The 12701-nt window shown below is 38.6% G+C and overlaps 1 protein-coding gene across 1 annotated transcript; it reads left to right on the top strand.

The window, feature by feature from the left end:
- The first annotated feature begins 6609 nt into the window (after positions 1-6609).
- On the top strand, positions 6610-7690 carry LOC115995228 (metallothionein-like protein 2). Its single transcript, XM_031119751.1, has 3 exons — positions 6610-6689; positions 6908-6982; positions 7345-7690. The coding sequence occupies exons 1-3, from the start codon at positions 6625-6627 to the stop codon at positions 7436-7438; spliced, it is 234 nt and encodes a 77-aa protein (XP_030975611.1). The 5' UTR covers positions 6610-6624; the 3' UTR covers positions 7439-7690.
- Positions 7691-12701: the final 5011 nt, after the last annotated feature.

The following is a 12701-nucleotide window of genomic DNA, read 5'->3' as shown; positions in this document are numbered from 1 at the left end:
TTACCATTTTAGTCATCTAACAACTAAAATTTTGGGAATTCTTGTTAGTTTTGAAATCATTTATTCATTTCCTATCAATTGAACAAAGCATAATTGACACCAATTAACAACACAAAGTTTTGCTCTAAATTAGTTTCGAAAAATCTTTAGTCTACTATGCATGACAATTCAAATGAATATCCACAAGTAATTAAATGACCTACTTGTTTAGACGGCTTAATAAAATCATGTGATTAAAATGAAAAACTATTACTCTTGGAGTATGTTTGCGTGATACTCCAAACCAATAAAAGCCATTAAATATATAAAAAATTAAAATTTTTTTCACATAACCTTTTTAATTTTGTATTATATTTTTCTATTAGGCAACTTGTTTTTATTGGTGTAGAGTACCATGTGAGTATGTGATCATTAGAATCATCACCACGTAATAGGTTAAAAGAGCATCCAAAAAAAATAACTTATGTCTTCATGATTCGTGAATAACTCTTACAACTTGTCTTAAATAGATAAACTATCATAGTAAATGGGGATTCTAGCCTTTTATCCCTATTTTGAAACTACATAGGTCCGTGCCTCTGTTTTAAAACTCGTTTGGTTTAAAATCGAGTTATACCTGATCAAACTTAAAGAAAAAAAAATGTATGGAACTCAAGTTCCATTTAAAACGCCACTATAGGGCTTTAAAACGCCGCTATAGAACTCCCTAAACCTGGTATATTAAACTTAAAAAAAAATTTGCATGAAAACGCCACTATAAGGCTCCTTGAACCTGGTATGGGGCGATCAAACTTAAAAAAAATTGCATAAAAAAGCCACTATAGGTCTTCCTGAACGCCGCTATAGGTATGGAACTCGAGTTCCATGAACTCGAGTTTCATGCAAAATTTTGATCGGGCATAACTTGATTTTAAACCAAGCGAGTTTTTCATTGAAACTCGATTTTAATAAAATTGAGTTTCGAAACAGGGGCACGAACCTATATAGTTTCAAAATAGGGGCATATTGCCAAATATTTTAAAAAATAGGGGTAAAAGGCTAGAATCCCCCTTAGTAGATTAGACATACAAGTTACAATTGAGTAAACTTTGTCAGGCTCAAAGCATCCAATTCCTAAAGAAATATGGATGTCTTGAAATGCATTTAATGGTATCCTAATGAGTTATCCCATTAGATACAATGAAACAAATATCCCAAAATATCTAAAATGAAGATGTTAATGGTGCAATTAATTGGTGCTTGGTACCAAGCCCTAACATGGGTTCCTGGCCTCTAGAAGGCTAGAATTGATGATATGAAGATCTAACATGCAATTGGGACTCTACTTGTCTATTCTCATGGCATCGGAGAATGCTGATGCAGCAACATTATAGTTTTATTATTATTTAAAGATAGGTAGATAATGGAGTAATAGATGGTGAGGTTCGTAATACTAATATAAGTCACTGCAAAGGATGACATTACTGGTTGCTACTTGCTAGTAGTCTCTCACTTGAATACCGGAAATTGAGTAAATGTTGAACATACCCTCTTTGACAACAAAAAAGTCGTAATGCAGTGGGACTTCCGTGAGACACATAACTAGTTGGGATCACATATAAAACTATTAACTAGGTAGCTGATTGTTTTATTTTATCTATTAATTTTTTTTGAACATCTCCTTTTGCTCCCTCTTCATGATAAAAAGATTTAAGAAAAAAAAATGGTTCCTTCACCACATACACCTGGCTCATCACACCCCTGAAAGAATAAACCATCTTTCAGTAAATCCAAACGAACAGCTCTGCCTTGTTTAAATAGGATTTTATTCCGTCCGAACAGTCAAACTTCACTTGCACCGTAGGGGACCCCAGAGCATAAAATAAAAAGTTGATTAACTAAAATCCAATGTGAACCTAAGGATTAGCACGAGTGCGCTAGAATAATTATGCCCAAAGTGTTCTTGGTCAGCAAAATTAAGAACTAGCTTTCTACCTTTTTATTAAAAAACAAAAAAAACAAAGAATTAGCTTCCATCAAGAAAATAATATCCAAAAACTTTGCCCATTACTATGCTATGTGTATGAACTAATGAAGCATTAAAACTTTGCTGCTTGGAAATACATATTTCATCACCAAGATGAGTAGATTTGCCATTGATTCTCCACTTGCAAGACCAATATAGCTTTTGTTAATGAGTACCCAAAGACATGAGTTAATGCGCATTTAAAGCTCTATTAAATGATGTTTTTATTTTTATATTTTTATTTTAAAAAAAAAATACACATAACTACAATGGCTAGCTCTATCTGTGCAAAGTTGCAAATCAATGAATTATTTTCGAGTGTATTTTTCTTTTATAAAAATATACATCATATATATTTCATAATTGAATATCTATTATTCCTTAGAGCACTCATAAAAAGATCCAAATTTGACATGGAAGTTGGAAGTTGGAACTATCAACTATGGAAGCTTGCTCGTGAATAGATAAACCTTGGAGTCCAGTCCCCTATTTTAGATTAGTTGATGAATAATTATGGGGATACAAAGATATTATCAACATAAATTTCACCAACTTGGCGTCAAAGCACTACTTACTTAAGCCTCGCTGCATAATATAGAAGTGTTGAGGTAATTATAGAATACTCTGAGGCTGCAAATTACTTTGCAGAAAATTAACAACTCCCTAACCTCAATCTAATTAGAATCTTGCCCTTTGTTTTTAGTATATAACATTCTAGTTAGCTTATGTAATCATATGATATTGCTCTATAGCATTCAATATAATATTTCAAAAAACAAAAATTAAAAGTACTTTTGATAGGTAGAGTAAAGAATCGGACAAAGGAAAACTTTCAAGGCAGGATAGAAAAGCAAGCAAGAGCTGGGCTAAAATGGGCATTTGCCCATTTCGCCCAAAAGATGTAGCAAAATGTCCCTATTTTGAAACTATTTAGCAAAATGCCTATGTTTTGAAACTCGATTTGATGAAAATCGAGTAATGTGAGAAATTTTACATGGAACTCGAGTTCCATGTATTTTTTTTTTTTAAAGTTTGATTTCACATAACTCAATTTTCTAAAAATCGAGTTTTTTTTTATTATTGAAACTCAATTTTTAGAAAATCAAGTTTAAAACAGAGGTATTTTGCTGGAAAGTTTTGTCAAAAGGGGGCAAATGCCCATTTTGGCTGCAAGAGCTGTACGTATGAGTTCAAAGTGAATAATCCATCTGCTAGTTACAAGCAAAGCAAACTCCACAATCAATGAATAGAAGCCATTTGAGGCCCACCATATGCTACAAACACAAATCGGGAAAGCTATAGCTTGCCTTAGCATATTGTGATTTGTGCATCCCCTTTCTCTTAACTAGAGTAAGTTTGCAAGAATGAGAGTTTTTCTAGTCACGGAAATAAATTCATTATTTTTTTTAGGTGAAAAAAGGAAAAGGCAAAAGAGGTTTTCTATAGCCATGGTCTTGTGCTGGTTAAAGATATGACAATGAATGAGCTTCAATAAGCCCATACCACTCTTTTTTCGAATTAAAGTGTACGAAAGAATTTTTATAAATCTTTTTACTAAAGCCCTCCCTTATTTATTCCGCCTAGACCTGATTTCTCCTTGGGTGATTAGACCAAATAATGTTTCATTTTTGAGAGAGAGAGAGAGAGAGAGAGAGAGAGAGAGAGAGAGAGAGAGAGAGAGAGAGAGAGAGAGAGAGAGAGAGAGTTGAATTGGACAAGTGCGATTGTGATAGGCGAATAGAATAGCGGATCCACTTCATCCTAGAATCATTAACACCACTATGGTCCCATAACACTAGTGCTAGAACAAAATTTTGATAGATACAATGGGACTTGAAATATATGGGTTCATTCTATTAGGGAAAATGGGCAAATGCCCCTTTAAAAAAAAAAAAAAAAATCCAGCATTTTACCTAATTTCCCAAATTAATTAGGAAAATGTCAATCTTTTGAAACTTGATTTTTCTCAAAATTGAGTTAAAAAAAAAAAAAAAATTTGGAGTCTTATAGTGGCGTTTTAAGGAGCCTATAATGATATTTTAAGGACTTATAGTGGCGTTTTGGAACTTGAGCTCCATGAACTCGAGTTCCATGCAAGTTTTATTTTATTTTTTACCTGTAACTCGAGTTCATGAAGCTCGAGTTCCAAAACGCTACTATAGGCTCCTTAAAACGCTACTATAGGGCTTAATTCGATTTTGAGAAGATCGAGTTTTAAAAGAGGAGTATTTCCCTAATTAGTTTGGAAAAGATGGCAAAATACTGGATTGTTTGATAAAAAGGGGCAAAGACCAATTTTGTCCTCATTCTACTACAATAATTATTGTACTTATTACATTATTTAGAACAAAATTTTGATAAACAAGATAAGATTTAGAATTTATGGCATTTGTCTCATAATAATTTCTTTTTATCTTTACGCTAAGTACCTAATTAATTGTTTTTTTTTTTTTCCCTTTTTTTTTGTGTGTGTGTGTGTGTGTGTGTGTGTGTGTGTGTGTGTTGTTGTTGTTGTAGGTGGGATTTGAATGCATTAGAAATATTGGGTCAAGCCAAACTCAAATAGAGTATGCCCAATAGTGGACTTAGTCCAATCTATTACCAAAGAATTGTGCCTATTATCAAAGAGTTGTATATTTTGGCTTCATACCCTTTGATTGTTTAAATAAAGAGGGCGAGGAATTATTTTTGTAATTGATAAAATTTTTCACTTATATATGATGTTATAGAGAGCAACACACAGAGAAAACATCTATCTCTCTTTCTCATCAATTTCATTAAAGCATTTAGGTTGTGAATGATGTGTGTTTTGTTCTCGTAACAAACACTTCCGTTGAATCTCAATAATATAAATCCTAAGGGACTTTGATTTTTAACAAAATGCATATTCCTTATTTGGTGACACGAAACTTCACAAGTTAGACTAACGGGAAGCATGAAACACACTATTACACTGCACTTGAACAGAATTAAGTGCATTAGTTTGATAGTCTAGCTCAGGAGAAAATTGGCCTTTGCCCTTTTCGCGCAAAAAATTCAACATTTTACTCAATTTTTCAAACTAATTAAGGAAATGTCCCGTTTTGAGACTCGATTATCTCAAAATCGAATTTCAACATTACTATAAGGCTCCTTAAAACGCCACTATAGGTATAGGGCGATCAAACTTAAAAATAAAAAAAATAAAAAAATAAAAATTGCATGGAACTCGAGTTCCAAAACGCCACTATAGGGTCATTAAAACGTCACTATAGGACTTCAGAAATTTTTTTATTTTATTTTTATTTTATAATTTTTAGTTTGTTATAACTCGATTGTCCAAAAATCGAAATTCAAAATAGGAGCAATTCTCTAATTAGTTTGGAAAATGAGACAAAATGCTGGATTTTGTTAAAAAAAAAGAGCAAAAGCCCATTTTTCCTTCTAGCTTGTTCCTTGGCTAATACATTGCTAATCATGATTGGATTTGCAGCCACTCATTAGCATTTGAATGCTTTACTAATGTAGAAAGATGCCATCTTTCACTAAGAACGGCGGTGGGGTTTGGGAAAAAAATACCATTCCACTTCCATTTTTTTAAAACTTTTCCTGGAGTACTATGAACTACAAAAATCTCTAGCATGGGACCCATGATAGGAGTGTCCTTTATATCTTGGACCATTTAATGATTATATTAAGCTAAAGGAAACCACAATCTTTAACAATTGAATGTGTAATCACTTTGTCGTAAGCACGTCGATATATATGTTCAAAGCAGCATGATTCATGCCTCTTTTTAGTCAACTAATCTGAGTACGTACGTATATCATTGTCCAAACTAATCTGAAAAATCATTTTCTATTGAGACTTTTTTGATAACCATTTCTACTGAGACGTAGCGACAAGGTTTATCGATATTTCCATGGCGTTTTCCCTTGACAGATTGGAGCTGATAATGACCTCATGTCTCCACTTCTTCATTTTCTTTTGTACTCTTGATTTTTACAAGAAATTGAAGAAAGAGATAGACAAACAGACAGACAGACCTACAGTTAAATAAAAAAATAACCCATTATTTGTCTAATAATAGTTAATTATCTAATTCAGAAGTTCTTGCATGTCTTCTAGCGAAATGGTGAGTAAGGAATCCTCAAAATCCAAGCTACAAGCACCTTAGAATGATAGAAGCTCTTAGATATATTCTAAGCCATTGGCTGAATAAAATCACTGATCGTTTATAATTATAACACTTAAAAGGTCTACCTAGACCTCTTTATCTTCAATATATATAGTATAATTAGGTATTATTTACATTTTAATAACTAATTAGGAGTCCTTTTCACACGTATTTTCGATAATAATTTACTTGTACAAGAAATTAAAATATAAATTCCCCAATAGAGGCAAAATTGAAAGATTCAATTGCGCATGAACTGAATGATGCTTCACTAAGAGGAAGTCATAGACGCAATTGGCCTACGATTCACCCACGTGTATGGTGGATAGCCACCCCTGTACCCTCACCTTCACTATAAAAAGAAGGCCAGTTCTCTACTTCAAAACACGTCCAAGAGCGAGTGAATTCAATCCTCAGTAAAATATTTTCCAATCCTTCTTTACAGTAATCTAAAAAAATTAAAATGTCTTCCTGTGGAGGAAACTGTGGTTGTGGCTCCAGCTGTAAGTGCGGCAGTGGCTGCAACTGGTACATACTATACTTTCCTAACAGAAGCAATCATTGTGAAATTTGTTTTCCTTGAAAATGAACTTCATTATGACACAATATACATGTTATTGATTTACTTATAACGTTTGATAGTGTTAAGAGTTAGATTCGTTTCATTTTCCCTTTCTCTTTCTTTTCATTGTCAAATTCTTACCTGTTTCTTGAGCTAAAAGTAAATTTTTGTCATGTTTTTGCAGCAACAGCATGTATCCCGGCCTCTCAGAGAAGACCAGCACTGAGACCATCATCACTGGGGTTGCACCTGCAAAGATGTACGCATATTTTATATTTACACTATGAATGATACCAGAGATATTATAACTTTTATTACATTAATCTAACAAACTGATCTTTTGTCAACCTTTAAATATAAGATAGTTCCCAATAAAAAAAGAAAAAGAAAAAAACAAGATAAAAAAGTAATTAAGAAATTTATTTATTATATTGTTCATGTGATATCAATCACAATTATTGACACGTTTGTTTGAAAATATTTTGTGATAAAATTGGTAGTAATTTTAGTATTTTTTGTACGGTTGTACCAAATATATGTATGGCATCAATATGCATATATATAATGAAATGGGATTAATGAGATATGGAAATGAATTAAATTTTTTCACTGTCATTGCAGCCAGTCTGAGGGGTCTGAGATGAGCTTTGGAGCAGAGGACGGCGGCTGCAAGTGTGGATCAAACTGCACCTGCGACCCATGCAACTGCAAATGAGCAAAGATGGACAAAGAAACATTTGTGGCTGTTAAATTATAGTACTAATAAAAAGGAACTAGAAGCCGGAATGTGTTGTCGGGTCTAGCTAACTATATATATTATTGTAAATAAAACAGCCACGGGTTTTGCATATCCTTTTCGTTTCCTTCAAATTAATTGTGGACTGTTACAATATGGCCACTTTGGTTTGTCTTTAATTTTCTGTGCCACTGCTATACTTTTTATTTTTATTTTTAGTTTTTATGGGTATTGGAGTACGTACTATGAAACACACCCTTCCTCTAGGGACTAACCATAAAGGAGGACCTTTTAATCCACTCTGTTGTGCCCTAAACATCAAGAGCCGCGGGTTGTTAGCTCAGCGTACACCTCTGGCTCTCCCAACTTGTAGAGTCCAAGTTCTATCTGCAGGCTTTATCTTGTAGAAGAAACAAATTTAAAAAAATAAAAAAAATAAAAAAAAAAACGAAAAAACGAAACTGGAGTAAAATGCAACAGCTACAATCGATACTAACTTATGCCGCTGCATTTTGTGGTTAAGTCTCGTTTGACTCGAAGCCATTAAAGCATCCTGTAAGCATATACCGTAGTTAATTCATATGATAAACATTCATCTTAAAAAAGAAAAACTAAGCGAATTTCCATCTGAATTTTTAGCAAAGTTGTAAAAAATTGAATTTCCTTTCAAATGCCCTTGGTTTCAACTCAATTGGACGTCTAAGGCTAAAGTTATGATCAAAATATTTAGACGTGCATAGAAAAATCCTAATTCTAAAACTGGACCAAATTTATTTATTTTTCCCTCCAATTGCCTTATTTGGTTTGATTGATTTAGACCATAATTATTAAAGACGTGCCAAACAATCAGTTATAAATCTTGAACTCCATGAATCAAAGCATTATTGAGAATGATTTGTGTAGTTGCACGATTTTCCTGGCCCAAATTCGATTGATCAAGCCCTGGCCCAAAGCGCAACCCACAATAAATATTTGTAGAGGATGGGTCAAAGAACTTGGTCTCAGTGAGTCTATTCGGTCTGATATATGGACAGCATTGTTGCAGAAAATAAAAACACCAGAATGGATCTCTCACGTATAAGTTTATTTCTTTAGTTCCTCATACAGAATTTTTCGTCCTCTTCTCTGAGGGACTCCACTACATTATATAGTTCCCTTCTCTCATCTCAACCCTACACTTGTTGACCATCTAAGCACCTACTTGAGTGGCTGTCCCATCAGACGCCTTCATCTCTCCCCATGTGAGTTGCAGAGGCCAAGGCGGTACTGTTCAGGGGTCATTTCCTCATTAATGCGGCCAAGAGGGTGGTTGGGCGCAATTAATGTGGTGGTAGCTCTCCATGGGATATTTTGGATTTTATTCATTTTATATGTTGGGAGGATGAACTGAAGTGGCTGGGGAGAGTTCCTCGTCTGGGCTTCGTGATGTCCGAGGAGGAGTTACTCCTCGGACAGGTTTCCTTGGCGTTTATTGGGATTGAGTAATGCTTCATACGTGGTTTCTCTTCGGACAGGACGCTCCTCGGACGGGCCTGAATTTGGAATAGCCCATTATTTCTGGGCCGGGCCCCACATTAGCCCCTCAAAACTCCGGTTTCTATCTCCCTCCGAGGAGGAAAAAACGGGGTTTTGATATTTGGGAGAGGGTGGAAATAAGGAGAGCGTATGGCGCGCGTGCGAACCGTTACTTTTTGACGCGCTACAATTTACGAGGCGCGGCCATTAACTTCTGGAGGCGTTATGTTCCCTCATCCAACGGTGTGGCGTAGATCGAACGGCCATCGTTTTTTCTCGTATTTTTAGGCAGGAGTGATTTTTTCTCTCTCCTCCTGGCTATTTAAGACGTCAGAGGGGTTCAGTTCCTTCTTTTTATCTGCGTTTCATAAACCTTAGAGGCTTCCAGAGAACTCCATCGAACCCCAGAGATACACGAACACTTGCGTCCGTTACGCCATCGTAGCCGTTTTTGTGAAGCGTTTCGTCCACGAGAGATTCCCAGGCGTCTCATTGAACGTTTTGTGAAGGTACCAGTACATTTCGTTCATCTTGCTGTTTCAATTTCCTCCTCGGACTCTACTTTTTTTTTCTGAGTCTTTACTTTTGTTCCCCGGTTCAGTCCAGATGGGTAGATTTGAGAAATTAGTAAACACCCCAGCCGCTATGGAGGCCTTTAGGGCTAAATATCACATTCCCCCAGGGGTTGGGCTGCGGTACTGTCCTCTTGAAGGAGTATTGACAGATAGAGGTGAGGGAGAAGTCGTTATCCCCATGATTGCTTTCATAGAGGGAGGGATGACGCTTCCCATGCGTAGGATCACAAGAGAATACTTGTTCAACCATAGGTTGACGCCGTATCAATGTGCCCCGAATATGTTCAAGATACTAGGCTGTGTAGATGTCTTAGACGAGCGGATGAATCTAGGCCTTACTTGGCATGATGTGGCTTATCTGTACGAATGTCACCGCCTCGGGGATGAGGGGTATTATCTTAAATCCCGGAACGAGGACGTTAGGTTGATCTCTTGTCTCCCAATATCCAATAAGACCGTGAAGAATGACTTCCTGATTGCTTCTGGGGAGTGGTTCGACGGTATTCATTGTCCAACTCGGGCAGGAAACCCAGGTGCGGCGTTTTTAGGATCGATCCTTTTTTGGGAAAGGATTTAGTATTGAGGGTTTATTTTTCTTGCTTTCTTTGTAATTGGAAAATTTTGTGAACTAACCCCGCTTTCCTTGATTGCTTGCAGATAAAGTTCACGTCGCTCCTCGGCTAAACTTTGTGAACGTGCCAGCGTTAAACTACCTTCTTAGATCGGAGATTTACGTCTCCGAGGACGGACAGTTGCGTGCGGCCCATCTGGTTCTGGGCTATCAACCCCTGAGCAGCTCTTTCCAGGCTATCGGTCACGCTATAAGGGCGGGCAGTCCGAGGTTGGCCAGGATTGACGTGTCCCGGGACGGGTTCCTAGCTGAACACGATCTGCCACCAGTTGTGTTGCCCGGTGTTAGGAATCCCTACTTAGCAGAGCAGCTACCTCCGCCAAACGAGCCTGGTGTTGCCGTTCAGGCTGAAGAGGAGGCCGAATCATCTCGTCTTTCCCTTGAAGAAGAGATAGACGAGTTTTATTTTGAGGAGGAAGTCCAGCAGACCCCCTTGGTGGAACTTTCCGATCCCGAAGGAGAGCGGGACCGACATTCCGCAGTGGGTGTTCCTTCCATCGTTATCTGTTCAGACGACACTTCGGACGAAGAGATAGAGCCCATGGCAGGAAAAGGAAAAACTCTAAAGGAGTTGATGGCCTCCCGAGGGAAAGGCCAGTCGTTGAAAGGACAGTCCTCGAAGGCGCCAGCCCCACCACAGGGCAAGACCCTCCCTCCTGTGGCCCCTACGGACACCTCGGACCTTGGCCTTAAGGTTAATCCGGACTTAAAGAAGAAAAGGCCGGCCGACACTCCTGAGGAGGGCGAGGTGGTTGCCCAGCCGACCAAGCAGCAAAAAACCACTCGCGCGCCAAGGAGCAGAAGGGGCAACTCCTCGGAGAGTCGGGACGAGGAGAATCTTGCGGAGGTACGTGCTACCCCGCGTGTATGGAGCCCCAGATTGGAGCTGGATGGGGTGGCCATTCCCTACAATGCTTCGATCCGAGAGTACAATCGAGGCCGGGCGGGGTACGTGGCCGAGGCCTTAGAGCAGCCCCTACTCCTTCCTCGGGATATTTTGGCTTATAGGCGGTTCTCTTAGCCCGAGATCTTCCTCTCCCTTAAAAGAGATCTTGCGATGGTAAGTAATCCTTTTACTGTTTCATTAATTTATTTGACCTTGTTAGATTAAAGCAATCTTGTTTCGTTTGTAGATTACCCAGCAGGTATTCGTGGCTGAGGAATTTTGCCGCGGTAACAGTAGTCGGGCTGAGGTCGAGAACCAGGCGCGGGCGGAGGTGGAGAAAACCTTGGGGTCCCTCCAGCACGATTACGCTGAACTCATGGACAAGTTCAAGGAGTCGGAGAACCGGCGCAAATCCGCAGACGCTGGTTTGAAGAGTGCTAAGGCCCAGGCGGAGGACCAGCGCAAGGAGCTGTTCTCGACCCAGATTAACCTCGCCACCGAGAAACAGGCAGTGCAGGACCTCAAGACTGCTCTGCAAAGGGTCGAGGATGAGCTGCGACGGGTCAAAGAGGAGGCCCAACTGATCCGAGAGGCCACAGAGGCTGAGAAGAGTGCCGCTCGCCAGCTCGGGGCCGAAGAGACGGAGGCTAGGCTATCCGAGGAGATCCCCGAGGTGTGCAGGGATTACTGCAGTATTTCATGGGCTCATGCTCTCGATGCTGCAGGAGTTCCTGCGGATTCAGCGCTAAGACTGCCCGAGAACATCTTCTATCCTCAGGAGATCCGAGAGAAGCTTGATGACGCCCAAATGGCTTCAGAGCAGGATCTGGCGACGCCTGATGCTGTCCTTGTGCCCGATATGGCGAAGGATCCCGTCGCAGACTCTACCATCGAGGTTCCGCCTCCTCAGCCCGAGCAGAAAGAAGATCCTCCTGCTGAGGCTTACCTTCTAGGCTTTTGCTTACTACTCTTTCCCCCTTTTTTTTTTTTTGACCGAGAGTCGTCCTATTTTCCCGTTCTTTTGTAAGGACTTCTCTTTCTAATGTGCTCAGAATATTAATATAAAATGTTCGTTTTGCTCACTATGGATGCACGTCAGTAGCGCTCTTCTTTAAACATTTGCAACTATGTAGATACAGATAAACGGTCAAAATAAAATGGGTTTTTGGGCTGCGCATCTGAGAGTTGCGATGGTGCCAGACTGCGCGCACGTATTAAAATGATTTCCTTTAAGTAATAATCTCTCAATCTATCATAAGCAATAATTTCCCCCAAGTCTGTGGTCCGAGGAGCCATGCAGGACTTAGGTTCTGTTTAAAGCTATGAATAGTTGTCTTAAGTAATAATTTCCCTAAGTCTGTGGTCCGAGGAGCCATGCAGGAGTTAGGTTCTGTTTAAAACTTATATGAGTAATAATTTCCCCCAAGTCTGTGGTCCGAGGAGCCATGCAGGACTTGGGTTCTGTTTAAAGCTATGAATAGTTGTCTTAAGTAATAATTTTCCCTAAGTCTGTGGTCCGAGGAGCCATGCAGGAGTTAGGTTCTGTTTAAAACTTATATGAGTAATAATTTCCCCCAAGTCTGTGGTCCGAGGAGCCATGCAGGACTTGGGTTCTGTTTAAAACTATGAATAGTT

This window comes from Quercus lobata, chromosome 1 (assembly GCF_001633185.2).
Source record: "Quercus lobata isolate SW786 chromosome 1, ValleyOak3.0 Primary Assembly, whole genome shotgun sequence".
Lineage (NCBI taxonomy): Eukaryota > Viridiplantae > Streptophyta > Magnoliopsida > Fagales > Fagaceae > Quercus > Quercus lobata.
This window is presented reverse-complemented; position numbering and strand designations above follow the sequence as displayed.